The sequence below is a fragment of the Capricornis sumatraensis genome, chromosome 8 (genome assembly GCF_032405125.1).
Source record: "Capricornis sumatraensis isolate serow.1 chromosome 8, serow.2, whole genome shotgun sequence".
Taxonomy (NCBI): Eukaryota; Metazoa; Chordata; class Mammalia; order Artiodactyla; family Bovidae; genus Capricornis; species Capricornis sumatraensis.
In genome coordinates this window covers 18,926,772-18,944,464 of record NC_091076.1, presented here as the reverse complement: position 1 = coordinate 18,944,464, position 17,693 = coordinate 18,926,772, and the positions used below count along the sequence as shown (strand labels likewise).

Sequence of the window (17,693 nt, the reverse complement as noted above, 5' to 3'; positions counted from 1 at the left end):
AGAGTAAATCCCAGAACTGTAGCTCATGGAGTTCATCTAATGGCAGCCCAGAACGACACCAAGACCATGCCTTCCAAACTTGTCTGTACAACAGAGTCACTTGAGCTTTACAATTACTGATGCTACAAGCAATTGTGACTTAATTGGTCTGGGATCTGGCCTGGACTGTGGAATTTTCTGACGATCCACTGTTTAATGTTCGAACAAGTTTGGGCACCACTTCCCTAAGACCAAGATGGCAGGGACAAGCCTGGAAGATGAGGGAGCATCAGCATGTGTCTACGCTTGTTCCAACAGACGTCTGTCCCAATCTGTGGCTGCTGATTGAGGGTGGTGAGTAAGTCTATCTCCACCAGCAGGTGAGAAAACCAACTATATCTCAAAGTCTGGTCCATCCTCTCTCCTTCCAACTACAAAACCTACCTTTTGGAATTCCCAGACGTTGCTGCTCTTTAGAGAAACCACTGAAAGTAGCTTTCAAGGCTTGAGACATCATTTCTTTGCTGCTAGGAGTTAAGAGCGGGACATCTGCACATTCCATATCTGCAAGGCAAAAAATATCATATGAATACAAACAAAAATGAAAAAGCTGCCGGAGGTCAGCTAGACTGATGGCGGTGATCGTTCTGCAATATACGCAAATATCAAATCATTATGCTGTGTACCTGAAAGTAATAAATACATGTCAGTTATACCTCAATTTTAAAAATGAAACTAAATAGGTAATTAACCACCCATAAAATATAATAGAGCATGAATGGGCTGAAGGAGGCAAGCTGAGAAATAACTGTAGTAGTATCATCACCAGGGCAGGTAAAATTTGGGGGGCTTTCCATTGTGTGGTAGGGTCTGTAAAAAAAAAAAAAAATCCCCAACTCTTGCCTTGAATGTCTGTATCTCTGACAAAATATGTCAATTCTTTCTGAATAGCTCTACCAGTTCCCCACAGACTCTATTCATCCTTCACATTCACTGAGAATATTCATGTTTCTGCACACTTGCTGTTACCTCTGAAAAGGAAATAACAGCATTCATTCAATAAGTAATTATTTAGCCCTTGCTACATACAAGAGATTAGAGAAAGAACCGTGAACAAGACAGAAACGATTCCCACCCTGATGGAGCTGGGTATCAAGTTCCAGCAGGGAAATCAGTTAGTAAAAATCTATTTGCACAATTAAACTTCAAATACAACGTCAACAAGGGCTTCACAGGAGTAGGAGATGAAGTGTTAACCTATAATAGAGTGTCCTATAGGTCTGGAGGAATCAGCAAAAGCCTCCTTTAGAAGACAGATGTCTGACCTGAGATCTGAAGGACAGAGAATACAGGAGTTTAAGGAAATTACTCCAGACCAGTGGTTCTCAACGTGTGGTCCCCAGACCAGCCATATCAGCATCACCTGGGAACTCAGCCCCACCCAGACCTCCTGAATTACCACCTCTGAGGGGGCGGAGCCCAGAAATCCATTTTCAACGCAGAATCCAGGTGACCCTTATGAGCACTGATATTAGAGGACTGCTATCCTATGTGAAAGGACTAGCATAGCTGGAGATCCTGAGATGGGCGGAGAGGAGAACCTCGGTTGCTTCAGTATTGAAACGGTCAGCGCAGCTGCGGCACAGTGACTGGGGGACAGCAGCTTGAGAGGAGGCTGGAAAGGTCAGTGAGGAGGGTGTGCAGGAATTTATAACAGTATCCTAAGTAAGACAGAAAGGCACTGAGGGTTACGTGCAGAGGAATGACATGATTATATTTTGTCTGAAGAAGATCACCTTGCAGTAATTGCTCTTTCTTTTTTCCCCCGTCTCACTGTACAGCACATGGGATCTTAGTTTCCCAACCAGGGATTGAACCTGCTCCCCACACACTCGAAGTACGGAGTCTTTATCACTGGACCACCAGGGAACTCCCTATGGTCATTCTATTTTTCATTTTTCAAGGAGCTGCCATCCTGTTTTCCTCACAGTGACTGTTATGATTTTACCCCACCACAGTGCACATCGGGCTTCCCAGGTGGTCTGGTGGGTGGTAAAGAAGCCACCTACCAGTGCGGGAGACGCAAGAGTTACAGGTTCAATCCCTGGGTTTGGAAGACTCCCTGGAGGAGGAAATGACAACCCATTCCAGTATTCTTGCCTGGAGAATTCCATGCACAGAGGAGCCTGGCGGGCTACAGTCCATGGGGTCACAGAGAGTCAGCACGACTGAGCGACTAAGCAATAATTCAGCACACAACAGTTCTGCCTCCCTGCCAGCCCTCAGCAGCCAGTGTACACACCCAGTGGCATCACACAGTAGCTGTGATGTGCGTCTCCTTAATGACTAGTGGTGTTGAGCATCTTTCCATCCGCTTACTGGCCATTTGTGTATCTTCTTTGGAGAAATGTCTATTCAAGCATTTTGATCATTTTTAATGGAGTTATTTGTCTTTTTTGGTCGAGTTTTAGGCATTCTCTATATCCCTCGTAACTCAGTCAGTAAAGAATCTGCCTGCAGTGAAGGAGACTCAAGTTCGATTCCTGGGTGAGGAAGATCCCCTGGAGATGGAAATGGCAACCCACTCCAGTATTTTTGCCTAGAGAATCCCATGGACAGAGGAGCCTGGCAGGCTACAGTCCATGGGGTTGCAGGAGTCAGATACAACTTAGCGACTAAACCACCATATACCTAGAAAAGTTGACAGCAGAGTCTTGAAGAGATATTTGTATACCTATGTTCATAGCAGCATTATTCACAAGAACTAAAATGTGGAGGCAGTCAGCTGTCCGTCAACAGATGAAAGGATAAGCAAAATGCACCAATAGTATATACATATGATGCGATATGATTCCGCCTTAGAAAGGAAGGAAATTCTAACACACATTGCAACATGGATGAGACTTCCCATTATGGTAAATGAAATAAGTCAGTCATGAAAAAGACAAATTATATGAGGTACAAATTTAAAGAGTCAGCAAGCAGGTTGATTGGTAGCTGCCAGGGCCTGGGAGGAGGAGGGAATGGGGTGGGGGGTGCGGTGGGGAGTTGTGTCTTGGGAACAGAGTTTCAGTTCTACGGATGAAGACAGTTCTGGAGGTGGATTCTGGTGATGGCAACATGGATGTATTTAATTCCACTAAACTGGAATTTGGGCTTCCCAGATGGCGCTAGCGGTAAAAAACCCACCTGCAATGCAAGAGACGTAAGAGACATGGGTTTGATCCCTTGGTCAGAAGATCCCCTGGAAGAGGGCCTGGCAACCCACTTTAGCATTCTCGCCTGGAGAATGCCATGGTCAGAGGAGCCTGGCGGGCTCCAGTCCACAGGGTCTCAAAAAATCAGACACAAATTAAGTGACTTAGCATGCACCCACAAACTGTAACTTAAAAATGGTTAAGTTGGTTTAAGTTTTATGTTATATTCATTTTTACCACAATTTTTTAAAATGGGGGAAAAAACTCGTTTTTAGCTGCCCCATATAGTTTAGGAGGTTATTTCTGAATGGGTGAAGGAAGACTTGTTAAAAAAGCTCTTGCATTAGCTGCAGTGAGAGAGGATGGTGGCTTTGCCTAGGAAGGTGGCTCTGCAGAAAAATTCAAGTGGGCAGATGTGAAGTGCAGAGAGGAGACAATAGCTATAAACCTGATTTGTGTAGGTGGTGCAGAAGAGTGAGATGCCAACATCTGAAGAGTCACAAAGGGGTCCTCTGCCACTGTCGCAGGTACCTCCATCTCTGCTGTATCCAATCCCTCTTGTACCTGCAGACCATGTTCAAAGCCAAGACATGTAGCTATGGTTCAAGTGAAAAGCCTTCCAAATCCACCTCAGGCACAATTCCCAACAAAAAGTAAAAAAGAAATGACTTCAGAATTCCTACGAGCTATCCTGTGACCTTTAGACATCAATGCACTTCACTGCGGTCATTTACAGAAGCCCTCCTACTCCCCCGTGTTTCATGTGAAACAGACATAAAATGGCTGAGTTCCAGGCAGGGCCACTGAGAAGTTCCTCCACCAGCTATCTCTAAAACCTGTCTGGTTAAAAAGTTCCCAATGGGCTAAGTCACTTCAGTCATGTCTTTGCGACCCCATGGACTGTAGCCCACCAAGCTCCTCTGTCCATGGGATTCTCCAGGCAAGAATACTGGAGGGGGTTGCTATGCCCTCCTCCAGGGGATCTTCCCCATCCAGGGATCGAACCTGTGACTCTTAGGTCTCCTGCACTGGTAGGCAAGTTCTTTACCACTAGAGCCACCTGGGAAGTCCAAAAGTTCCCTGGATATACACAATGTGTTACTGGCTGGATAAAATGGAAACGTAAAGGAGGGACAAAAAAATGACAACTGATGACCTCTGAAAAAAGAGGCAAGTCTACTGCTTCTGAACGTCAAAATGAATGGAAATTGTGAGGTGAGAAAAAAGGGCAGGCAGCACTTTCCCATAGTTTGCTCTGAGCCAGGCTGTCAGGAAACCGCCCAGTGTCAGCCCTCTTGCCCTGGAAGAACAGGAGGGTTCTCAGCCGTGGCTCTCCCAGGCCCTGCACCGAGGGGGATCTGAAGTTCCAGGGAGTAGAGAGTTTGGGTTGCTTTGGGCCATGCCCAAAAAAACCTAGTGGAAAAATCAACATGCCTCCAGGAAGACTGACAAAATGATGGAAAATCCCAGATTGTTACGGGGGAAAAGTGGGGGGAGGGGATAAAATGTTGATTACATAACATCCAGCCCTTTGAACAATGGAGTAATCATCAAATGAGTCACTAAGAAAGACATTAGTGCCTCCCCCAGTCACCCCAGAACAGCTATGGGACAGGCCAGGAATTCTCCCCTCAAGAGTGGAAGTCAGTTTGATTCAGAGAAAAGGACTCTTTATTTAACCAAGAGTATGGCTTCTGACTGAAACACAGGAGTCAATCAACAAAGGCTGGATGAATTCAGTGTCTTCCGGATACGAATCGGCTCTCCTTTCCTTCGCCCCCATCCAACATGAATTCATGAACTTGAACTGTGTGGGTTCTGTTGTGTGTGTCTGTTCCTGCCACTGGATTTATAACTCGATGAAAAGGACTCTACGGATGGCAGAAACTGGCCAGGACAGCAGATGTGGAAGATGAGAGCCAGTCCAAATGGATGGGCAGTGATGATTCTGTGAACTGCAACTGAAGGATGAGACTGGCGAGAAGGCCCCAGGCAACTTCTAAACAGGAAAGCCTGGGCAGTCAGATGCCAGTATGATGTGCACGCCTCTAGGCTGACAACACCCCACACAGGTTTCTGCTTCCTGTCTGGGAGCTGGCACTTCTGGATTCTGGCTTAATTCTCTCCAAGGGAAGCAGCTGGACTTACTTGGGCCTGCCCACCTTGATGCCATCTTCAAAAGCCTGATCTACATGCCATCAGCTGCAGGTGCACAGCACTCAAGGGCTGCACCCCTGGGTGGGGATTCAAAGTGCTGGATCTCTTGAAAAGGTGCTCACAGCCCAGCTGGGCAAAGTCAACCCCACACATTCAGGACACCTGCACCTGATGAGCTCGGAGGAAGGTGTATCACTGTCCTTGGGCCCAAAGGACTCAAGACAGGAATGTCAGAACTTCATCTATTTTCTTAAAAGTGCAGAATTTGGGGTTAAAAAAAAAATCTAAACTCCTCTGTAAGGGAATGGACAATCAGGCAGGTTTGCATTTTTCAGTAGCACAGGGGTTCCATTTAAATGATGATGAATAATCACATTCAAAAGTGGATATTAATATACAATATTAAACTCTTTATTGTGTAGAATATGAATGCAAAAAAGTCCTCTATGTTGCTCATTTACGTCCGTGCCAGTTCTGTCAATGATAATCATCAACAATAAAAAATCATTACAGGTGGAGAAGGTGACATGGTTTAGCCCAAGCAGGCACCTTTGTTATACTTACCATACTTTGTCTCATTATCTATTACAATACATTTGCATTAGGTACCAAAAATATTTCTAATGTTAGTAATAGCACCCAGAAAGTAATCGAGGCTCCACAGAAGTTAATTAAATGTATTTTATGGACAAGTACTAAAATTGCCTCTGTGCTGATAATTGTTAATTGTGGTGGTGGTTGTTTAGTCACTAAGTCGTGTCTGACTGTTTACAACCTCATGGCCTGTAGGCCACCAGGCTCCTCTGTCCGTGGGATTTCCCAGGCAAGAATACTGGAGTGGGCTGACATTTCCTTCTCCGGGGGATATTCCTAACCCAAGGATCAAACTCCTGTCCCTTGAATTGGTAGGCGGACTCTTCACCACTAAGTCACCAGGAAAGGCCAATAACTGCAATGTGTGTTGGTTGCTTAGTTGTGTCCAACTTTTTGCAACCCCATGGGCTACAGCCTGCCAGGCTTTTCTGTCCATAGAATTCTCCAGGCAAGAATACTGGAGTGGTTTGCCATCTCCTTCTCCAATGGCAAAATCTTCAATTGCAATAACACGTTTGTCTCAAAATGTTAAATGCTTGACCTGGAAATATATAGTAAGATGATAACAGTGGAGACTCTAAATACACTTATGAAACAACCATATTACAAGTATATTAGATTTCTGCTATTGTTCAGTCACTAAGTTGTGTCCGACTCTGCAAGTCCATGGACTGCAACAGGCCAGGCTTCCCGGTCCTATATAATCTCCTGGAATTTGCTTAAACTCATGTACACCGAGGCGATGATGCCATCCAACCATCTCATATCTGTCATCTCCTTCTCCTCCTGTCCTTGATCTTTCTCAGCATCAAGGTTTTTTCCAATGAGCCCACTCTTCACATTAGGTGGCCAAAATATTGGAGCTTCAGCTTCTGTTCTTCCAATGAATATTCAGGACTGATTTCCTTTAGGATTGACTGGTTTGATCTCCCTGCTGTCCAAGGGACTTTCAAGAGTCTTCTTCAGCACCACAGTTTGAAAGCATCAGTTCTTCAGTGTTCAGCCTTCTTTCTGACCCAGGGAATATTCCCTAGGACCCCAAATCTGAGCTGTTTGTAAGAATCACCCATGTTTCTGAGAGTAGAGTTGTACAGAAGACGGACAGTAAATAACTGTCCCAAACTCTGTCCAATCAAGACTGCAGAGTACTGGAGTAGAAATGAACCGACAGCTTTCAGTGAATCAGGAGGGACACAAGGAGCTGTGGCCTTTTTCAACAGAGAAACATCTGCTTGTCGTTCACTGTGACCTTGTCCTAAACAAAAGCTTACACATCTCAAGGATGTTTTAAGTCAAACAAGGGTTTCATCACTCATACGGAACTCAAAGTTAAGGGCTGCTCAAAGTCAAGAACCCAACTCGCTTGACTTTTCATATCATTCTTTAAAGTTGTTTGAAACTGAATGGCTCGTATCAACAGTGGTACCCAGAATCTAAGCTTGAAGTGATCTTGATTCCAAAAGTTCAAGACAAATGGCCTTGCTGACCTGAGAGGGTCCTCCTCTCCCCCTCCTCACATAAATGGCAGGAAGATGGGAACATCTGGGACCTGAGGGTTAGGTGATGACTAGAAATCCAAGGTGCATGTTCCATTCGTATGCAGCCACTGGACGGGCCAGGGCAAGATGGACTACCATGACTACACCACCCATGGGAGGTGGGTACTGTCCCCATCAATAGCAGCAGGAGAGAAATGCTGAGAATGAATGATACGCCTTACATCTGAAAACGATTACAGTTCACCAAGACCTTTCCCTCAGACTATTCCCCAATATCCTCGCCACATGAAGTGGCGTGGGGGGCGGGGGGTAGGGTGGGAAGGAGCAGGGCTAGGAAAGTTTATTACAGGACCTCCACTTCACAGATGAGGAAACCAGGACTGCAGGAGATCAAGATCTTGGCTTAAACTCTCATCTTTCGACTCACATCTACAGTCTTTTCATTCTGTTCTGCTGCTGCTGGAAACTGGAACGAGTGTGGGGTCAGTAGTTGTGGCTTATGGGCTTTAGTTGCTCCAAAAATCCAAGAGAAAATTTTCTGCAGCTAAGACAAAGAAAATGGGACTTCTATTCCTCAATTTGAAAATCTGATACATTGAGGCAGTGGTTAGAAACTCTGCTTTTACCACCAAGGACCTAAGTTCAATCCTTGATCAGGGACTGACAGCCTGCAAGCTGAGGCACAAGCAAGTAAAAAAAAAAAAAAAAATCTGGGGAAGGGAGTAAACTAGGAGACTGGGATTGACATATACACACTACTATATATAAACCAGCTTACTAATAAGGACCTACTATATAGCACAGGGAATTCTACTACCGATACTGCGTAATGACCTATATGGGGAAAGAATCTAAAGAAGAGTGGATGTAACTATAGGATAACTGATTCATTCTGCTGTATAGCAGAAATCAACCCACCAGTGTCAGCCAACTATACACTAATAAAAGCTCAAAAAAATTAAATAAAACCATTCCCAGATCAAAGAAATCCAAGATTTCGTATGGCTCACCCCATAAAGACATAAGTAAAAGCTATTTACAGAACTGTCTGTAAGCCTGTCCTTTCTTGGAACTAAGGGTTATGAGGCTTCCTTCCTTTCATACAAAGTGACACATGATAGAGGACAACCTGGCCTCCTTCCCTGTCTGCACTCACCCCCGAAGTCACCGTGATGTGCAACTGTGCACATAATGTAAGGTTAATTCGTTACACAAAGTCTGGTTGAAAGAGGTTTCTTAAAGTGAAAGGACCAAGAAGAAACCTCATTCAACAGGAGAAGAAAAAAGGACAATTGTCACAAATGGAAAGAAGATCCTTAAGACAGGGAGAACAGACATGGTAGGACATGCACCGGGCTTGCCTTGGCTTGTTGGTCAAAATCTATGGGTTCTCAGTTTTGCCACTGGTATACTCACACTGGGTAAAGTCACTCAACTGATGCACTGCTCAAAAGAGGTCTGTGGGTAGGGAGTGTCTACCCCTCATAGCGTTTAATTTGTTTTTAATTTTTATTTATTTTTGGCTGTGCTGGGTCTTCATTGCTGCACAGATTTTTCTCTAGCTGTGACAAGCAGGGGCTGCTCGCCAGGTACGGGGCACAGGCTTCTCATTGCGGCGGCTTCTCTTGTTGTAAAGCATGGGCTCTAGGGTGCGTGGGCTCAGAAGTCGTGGCTCACGGCTTTAGTTGCTCCAAGGCATGTGGGATCTTCCCAGACCAGGGATAGAACCCACGTCTCCTGCCGTCGTGGCAGGCGAATTCTATCAATGAGCCATTAGGGAAGCCCCTATGGTTTATTTTTAAACATAGACCAAAGCAGAGAGAATAGTGTAATAAATCCCTACTGAAAATCCACTATCAAGTTTTTACTTCATCTCCCCTACACACACACACACACACACACACACAGGAGAACTGTAAGGCTAATCCTAGGCAACATGCCATTTCACCCACAAATATTTTATTGTCATGAGGATATTTCTGAGATAAAGGAGAATCATACTATGAAAGCTTACAAGAAACAGATAAGCTCACGGAAAAAGAAAAGAAGGCTTCAGATTACTTTCCACAGTGCTTAAATCCAGGTCTACATTTCATCATTGGCCCACTAGAACCACAGGGCTTCTTTTAAAAAGCAACCCAACCATGATCTGGAGAGTGACGAGGCTGGATTAGAGAGGGATGGCTGCAAAGCTCAGTGGGCAGCCATCACCCTTTCCAACCCCCTGTCCTCCAAGCAGAAGACTGCAGAGATAATCCTTCCTGACTGCTAATGTCCTCACAAACGTACTAGGAGTGACTAGGAGTGGGCAGAAAAGGCTGAGGATTCTGGCCAGCACCCAAAGGGCAGATGTCAGACTGCCTGGAACAACAGAGGAGGCGCCTTTAGTCCTTCAGGTCAACAGAGACAGCAAAATAGGGTTGCTAGTGACTATCTCTGGAGTTACTTGTCCCTGGAAAATCCTTACTGGCCCCTAAGAAAACTTACCCTATCAAGATGCTAGTATCTCAGAAGACTTGAACAAGGTATCTTGCTCAAACTCTCTCTCATTGATGGAAGGATGGGTTGGAGCTAGGAAGGAAGGGTCCCCTTTGTCCTATACTCCTAATTGTTACAGGCACTAGAAACTTGGCAAGCCAGGACTTCCTGCTGAGGGAGTCGGTAGAATCCACAAAGCTGCTGGCTGAGGTTAATGCAAAGAAGGGAACCATGTCCCGCCTCTGTCCCTCGGCCCCATTTTCACAAGCCTAATGAAGTGACAAAGCAATGAGAGACAGGCGGGATTCCTGGCTCCAGCAAAAAGCAAGAAGAGCCTGGCGTGTCCCGGGGATGGGCCGACGATCCCAACCAGGCAGTACATCACTGTCCCAAACAATGGGACACCCTGTCCCCAAAACAGTTTCCTTATCAGTTAGAAAAAAACCAACTGGGCTTTTACCAACGCCCTTGAAGCCACCAACTAGTTTGTTTTTTTTTTTTTTTTAAAGGAAGGAAGAAAGCAGCTGCACAGAAAATTCCCAATTCATCCTCCAATGACCTGACTGAACAAACTGTCCTGCCGCCTTGGGGAATACTGACACTGCTAGGGTGCAGTGCGCCAACCCCAAAGGTTGATGCCTTTTCTTGGAGAGACGCTATCCTAGGACAAGAGGGCTGATCCTCTGAGAGGCGAAGCAGCCTGCACACTGCACCGGGGAAGCCCAGCCTGGGAACCAAGGCTGCAGAGACAGCCAAGCATCAGAACATCTGTAGGAAGTGACTTCAGTCCCTCCCTTCTCCCCTCGCCCACTCCCACCCTCCCCATCCCCCAAAAGGAGTTTTAACACATGATTACCGCTGAAGTCCTGAGGATCTGGTGACTCACCAGACTCACACATGGTTCCAATGAGCCCTTGACCATTACATGGTAGGAGAGCAGGAAAGACAAATGAAAGCGGTTGTAATTCGGCAGCGCAGAGCTCAGACCTGCCAGACAAAAGGGACTGCGGGCGTGTTCCCCAATTCGTTCAGGCACCTGACACACACAAGCTATTTTTAATCACTGGATTTATTCCCCCCACCCCACCCCTACTCCCCTTCTCCATCCTCCACCTCAGCAAATGTTTCCATGTCGAAGCAAACCCCAAATCAATCCCAGGTGTTCAGGGAAACCCAGAGAGGCACTTCCGCTCCAGGAGTTGGGCCAGAAAGCTGAACCATCCCCTGGGTCCCGCAGCTACGTTTTCTTGTTCTTTCCTTACTTAGCACAGTTCAGATCGCCCACCCCAAACGCTGGGCACAGGGCCTGAAAGGAGAAATACTTGAATGAGCGTGCCCTGCTGGAACGGCTCCTGATTCTGTGCTTTCTCCAGCAGCCCTGGAGAGAGAGGGGGCCTGGGACAGGCCTCAAGGATCACTAAGAGCTCAAGAGCATCCTTTACTCGTTAGGATTCTCTACCCGCCTGGCAGCAAGGAGTAAATTAAACGTGTGAAAATTCCAAAGCCTGTTGTTTAGTCGCTCAGTCCTCTCCAACTCTTTGTGACTCCATGGGGCTGTAGCCCACCAGGCTTTTCTGTCCATGGAATTCTCCAAGCAAATATATCGGAGTAGGTTGCCATTTCCTTCTCCAGGGGATTGTCTCAACCCAGCAATCACACCTGCGTCTCCTGCATTGGCAGATGGATTCTTTACCACTTGAGCCATTGGGTGTGCAAAGCCCAGTAAGTGCTCAATAAATTACTGGTGACTTACACTGAACTGAAACGTGTCTTATAAAATAGAAAGACACACACACACACATATATATGGTAAAATAGAAATGGTCTTGTAAAATAGAAAAACACATACATATACACATACGGTTCAGATGGTAAAGAATCTGCCTGTAGTGCGGGAGACCTGAGTTCAATCGCTGGGTTGGAAAGATCCCCTGGCGAAGGGCATGGCAACCCACTCCAGTATTCTTGCCTGAAGAATCCCCATGGACAATGGAGTCTGGCCTCTACAGTCTATGGGGTTGCAAAGAGTCAGACATGACTGAGCAACTAAGTACACACATACACAATTTTATTTCCCAAAGCTTAGAGAGACAGCCAGGAGGAGGAGCATGGAGATTTCCCCAAGTACAACCAAGCAACTGAGAAAATGAAGGCAAAAATCAGATTCTGAGATATACGTGGAAACTGACAACCCCCGAAACTTTATCTCAAAAAATCTCCTTACCTATTCTGCATCCTCCCATCTGCTAGGGGGAAATATTTTTTGTAGCAATCATCATCTATGTATTTTGCCATGACAACACCTCATGGCTCCAGGAGCCAGAAGACCTAAGGCATCTTTTGGTTTTAAAAACTTCCTAAGAATGCCAGCTTAGAGTCAGTAAGGCACAAAACAAAACTAATCTTGTGCTCAAAACTTTTTTCCACGTTTGTCATTTGCCAGAACCCAAACTGCATTTTACCCGAGTCATGCATGCGCCCTTAAATGAATAGCATGCTCACAATTTAAAAGAATGTTTTCATTATTGAGATTAAGATTCCTGCATAGAAGGAAGGCTGCCTAACCCAGGCCTCCTGCATTGCAGCCAGATTCTTTACCATCTGAGCCACCAGGGAACCCTACTTTAAAGAATACATTTTCTAAACAATCATTCAAAGCCATTTACAGAGCACATCACAGGTTTCAAATCATTTCCTATATAGACAGTTACACTTGACTCCACACCAGGCATTTTATAAGTCCTAAACGTCTCAGAATAGAGTCACTCCTTTTGTCATGGAAAACACAAGAGGTGAGGTCTCCATATTACTCAGGAGGAAAGCCCTCATTGGGCCCTTTGAGCTCCAAAGTTTGCAGACAGCCAAACTGGTGCAACACAGGGCTTCCCTGGTGGCTCAGAGGGTAAAGAATCTGCCTGCAAAGCAGGAGACCTGAGTTTCATCCCTGGGTCAAAAAGATGCCTTGGAGAAGGGAACCGTAACAACAAGTATTCTTGCCTGGAGAATTCCACGGACAGAGGAGGCTGGCAGGCTACAGTCCATGGGGTCACAAACAGTCAGACATGACTGGGTGACTAACACTTTCGCTTCACTTTCACGTGGTGCATGCACCCCACTAGTTCTTACCTATCTTAGACTTCTGGGCCAGTGCAAACTCCTGCCCTGCCTTCAACTAAATAAAATACTCATGACAAGGTCAGAAGGCTTTGGCAACAATGTGGCAAAGGTTAACCCCACTCAAGAAGACGAGGGAAAATATTGGAGATCCTACATCTCGCTATTGTCCCAGCTTCTTCTCTTTCAGTGTACACACGACTCTGATGCTCCACTCTGGGAGGCCCTTGAGATGCTGGCTCATCAGGCTGCCCAATTCGTTTCCACATCACCTGATTCCCACCTATCATTTTCAGTGCTGCTATCTGAGAAGAGGTTTACATTTTGGAAAATGTATTCTTCCCTATGCTACTATGAGCCTGAAAACAATCAAGTGTCCAGTATTCTCTGCACTACATAGGCGAGGGGGTGGAGGCTCACAAAGGGTCCTTAAGTGACTGAACCAGGGTGATAAGCCCAGTCGAGTGACATCACCAGCACTCAGACTCCATGTTCAGGCACAAAAGCTGGGTACTTTCCACCTATTAATAAAAGTTAAGAGCAGGAGAGGCAGACATGATGGACACAAGAACATCTCCTTTCATTTTCTCCATCATTCTCATTACAGAGAAAGTTCTTTCTGGAAGTGCCTCAATTCCTGGGCCACTCGGACAACAGCAGCTGCAACACCAGAGCTTGAGTCTCCAAGACCCATCCCACCCAGAACCCCTAGTCAGAGGCTCAAGACTTCTCTATACGTGGTCTGGGGAAAAGATGGGCATGGAGGGGCTATCTGAGCATCACCGGAAGACTGGGTTGGTCAAGGTGGAAGACGGGCAGTTTTCTCCGTGGGCAAAGGAAAAATCTGGACAAACAACGGAGTGGGGCCCATTTATTTAGGCTGGAAGAGGTAGAGTTTTTCTGCACTTTTGAACTGTTTTCTCAAGGCCGGCCTCTCCCTCCCACGCAGGAAACAAACACAGAGACAGGCTTATTCCAGTGAGGGCTCCGGTCACTGAGAGCTACCCGGGCAAAGCAGAAGGAAGAGGGGCTGGGGAGCAAGGCAGGAGGAGTCGGGGGCAGGGGGCAGACAGGGAGGAGCTGGGAGAGGAGAGGAGAGGAGAGACAGAGCGGGCCGTGAAGATGGGGAAGGATGGATGGCGGAGAAGGGAGCAGAGGGCAAGAAAGGGAAAAGCAGGAGAAGCCAATACTGAAACATTTTAAACCAGAATAAAGGGATAGATGGCTGAGTGGAACTGGGCTGGGAAGAGTCAGAGACTTAGTCCCAATTAATGATGTTCAAAAAACAGCATTTTTCCATAAATTTCGAAAGGAAATTCTCTCTTTCTTATTTATTTATACATTATATAAATACATTTTCAAACCAAAAAAAAAGGACGGGGGCTGTTTTTTTCCAATGGGAAAAAAAAAGCCTTGTTGGAGATGAAAGCCAGTCTTCAAAAACCCCTCGGAGGAAGCTAAAACCCCACATGTCTCGGTGCTGCAGAAAGAAAAACAAAGTGGACATTCTTCCTGTGTTCTAAGGCTTTTTTATGCAGATGTGTTTTTCTTTTAATAAATAAATCTGGACAGAGAAGGGAAAAGCATACTCCTAGACATTCACACAGTGCAACTGTCTGTTTTCAACCCAGAGAAACCACAATGAAAAAATAAGAATATTTAAGTCCATTTTCCCAGTGCAGAGACAAATGGTCTCAAAATGCCAACCGTTCTCAAAATGCCAACCACAGGCACTGAGGCAATAAGCTCTGTGTGCACCCCCAAGCTTCCCAACCAAAAAGGCTTATCTGCAATGAGTAATGACAAGCAGAGAAGGGCAGGACCTGGGGCAGGGTGGCCATACTCCCTAGAAAGGCCCAGCGCGGTTCTCACTTACAACATTCAGCCACTCCACACTTTTTGAGCCATTGCATTTCACTTTAGGACTGCAATAATTATTTTAAAACACATGTACACACTGAGTTTAAAATCTGCCTTCTTACGTCCACCCATCGGCCTGAGCACTGTTGGTTGAAATGACACAGTACAATTTTCATCTTTTTTCATCCATCAGCTTTTCAGTACTTTTACTCATCCCAGTCATCAGTTCCACCCAGGTATTAAAATTCCTTGGCTCCTTCATCCACTGGTGATGTCCTGGTTTGGCCATGCCCCCACCGGAAGCCTTCCTGTATGCCCACATCCCTTTAGAGCATCGCAAACATTCTCGGGGGGAACCAGACTTCTCAGGAGACAGATGAGAAGGTGGAGATGACCAGCCTACTCCTGCAATTCTGTTGGTGCAGACCAACCTCAATCATTCTAAAGGCCACACTGCAAAAACCGCTCTAAGTGCCCTGCGAGACCTCCTCTCCATAGGTTCCGAGGCTGAGCCCGTTCTGCACCTGTTGCATGCGTGTATGTTAAGTCGCTTCAGCTGTGTCCGCCTCTTTGTGACCCCATTTCCTTCTCCAGGGGAATCTTCCCGACCCACGGGTTGAACCCACGTCTCTTTAGTCTCCTGCACTAGCAGGTAGATTCTTTATCATTAGCATCACCTGAGAAGCCCCTGCATCTGTTGACTGAGTTTTATTAACCTCAGGCAAAGATTACGTTTATCCATACTAAACTTCACCTTGTTCAGATCCACATTTCCACACACAGAGCTCTTTTTGAGACCATGAATCTGTCCTCATCCTATTCGAGTTGGCCCATTTGAAATTTATTAAGTAGACTTTCTGCATCTTTCTCTCATCTGAGCCCCCAATATAAATGTTGAGAAGTCAACAACCAAGTTCTGTGACCCATAGCATAACACCAGAGATAACGCCAGTTTGATACTGACGTGCTGATCAAACACCCTTTGGGTCTAGCTGCTCAACCAATTACACATCCTCTTGCCTTTACTGTCATTGGATCCACAGGTACTCACTCTGGCCACAAATATGTAACAGAAAGAGCTGGACAAAATCTTCAGTGGACTCTGTTTATCTACCCATTGGGGAGCTCCAGACACGTTCAAAGGCAGCTGAGGAAATGCAGAAGCTGGGACTCAGACACCTGCACAATGAAAGAAAGATGGAAAATGGGAGGAAGGGGGTGGGGGGGGAGACAGGAGGGGGAGGGAAAGGAGGAGAGAGAGAGAGCAGAGCCTAAGACTGCAGTGCTCCCGCCACTCTGCTTCCAGAAACAATGGGCACTTAGAGAACAATGGCTGCAGACAAAGTCTTGGTCTATTTTTATCTGCCACTGTGAGTCCCAGACAGGAGGAACTGGATTTCTGCCCTGTGCGCGCAGCTCCAACTGGATCTGGGCTGGGAGGAAGATGAGGTCACCGAGAACGCTGCCTGCTTAGAAATAGGCTCCGTTGTTTTGTTTTGTGTTTTTTTTTTTTTTTTTGCTCGCAGAGTAGCTCCTTCTTAGCCTAAAGGCTCTCTTTAGCCAAGTGAAGAAGTGTGCGTGCCCACTGCTAAAAACACAGCCATGTGGAGAAGGGGTGGGTCCAGACTGCAACTGCCGCTCAGCCCAGCCCAGAGCAAGGAAGGGAAGTGGGGAGGATGCCCCGGGAAGCCTGACCACTGGACAGTCAGCTCTACCGTTCCTAAGGTGACAGCCCCGACAGGCCTGCTCACCACACCTGGCTGGAGTCCTCCTAAGAGAGACGCTCCAGGGCAGAGCTCCCTCCTCGATTCTCTGGAGCATGAGGAAGTTGAGGGCTGATCTTCATGGATATGTGTACCTCATGTCTCAATAAAGGCCTCAGACTGCCCTTTGCTTCATCCTCTTTGAACAGTTTCTCTCTTTTCTGGAAATGCCATCTTCAGCTCTGACAGAGCTTTGGAGTGACAATTTTAATCCTTCCCATCTGTGTTACTTATAGTCAATCCTGCAAGAGGCTTTCGAACAAGGACCAGCAATGGTGGTATAAGCCTGTGACAGACACCAGACTGAAGAAAACCAGCCGAGTCTGGGCCAGGGAGACCCAGGAGTGAGTCCCAGGAGTGAGTCCCAGGAGTGAGTCCGGTCGGCAGCCCTCCTGTAACCCACAGAATCGGTAACTGCTCCCGTGGATCCAGTCCAGCCCTACAGCCTTCTGAATCCTATATGCAAGGATGGAACGTCCCAAAGGCAAGAATTCGTCTTGCCATGGATTCATCTAGTTGCGCTCCCCCCAAGGAAAAACCTCCCCTACTCATGCCTCCAAGTTCTTGCCACCAACCTTCTTGCTCCTGAAAAACCAACAGGTAGAAAAGAAGCTGAATAAGATCGTTTTCCTTTCATTTAAATAGCTCAGGGTGTTTTTCATTGAGAATATCCCAAGTAATGTCACCGCGGGCTTCCTTGGTGGCTCAGAGGTAAAGAACCCACCTCCCAATGAAGGAGACACAGGTTCAATCCCTGGGTCAAGAAGATCCCCTGGAGAAGGGAGTGGCAACCCACTCCAGTATTCTTGCCTGGGAAATCCCGTGGACAGAGCACCCTGGCTCCATGGGCTACAGTCCACGCGGTCACAGGAGTTGAATATGACTTAGCAACTAAATGACAACAAGGTCACAGAAGGCAGAGGGAGCTGGAGGTAGGCACTTAAATGTCTTATCATTTAAAAGCTTAAGCACAGAGCAGACAAGTAGTGCCCAGGGCTAGGGCCAGTGAGCTCAGGGCTGGGGCCACTATAACCACAGAATGGTTAGAAGTC

The 17,693-nt window shown here is 46.4% G+C and overlaps 1 protein-coding gene across 5 annotated transcripts in view; it reads right to left on the bottom strand.

Moving 5' to 3' along the window:
- The window catches only part of ETS1 (ETS proto-oncogene 1, transcription factor), a 143,061-nt gene that overhangs the window by 37,650 nt on the left and 87,718 nt on the right, over window positions 1–17,693 (bottom strand). For 4 of the 5 annotated variants that reach the window (XM_068978741.1, XM_068978739.1, XM_068978742.1 and 1 more), the window contains one exon: window positions 424–543. The exons of the other annotated variant lie outside the window; for it this stretch is intronic. In XM_068978741.1, coding sequence (XP_068834842.1) covers window positions 424–543 — 120 coding nt within the window. The remainder of the gene's footprint in view (window positions 1–423; window positions 544–17,693) is intronic. 5 annotated transcript variants of the gene reach the window in all.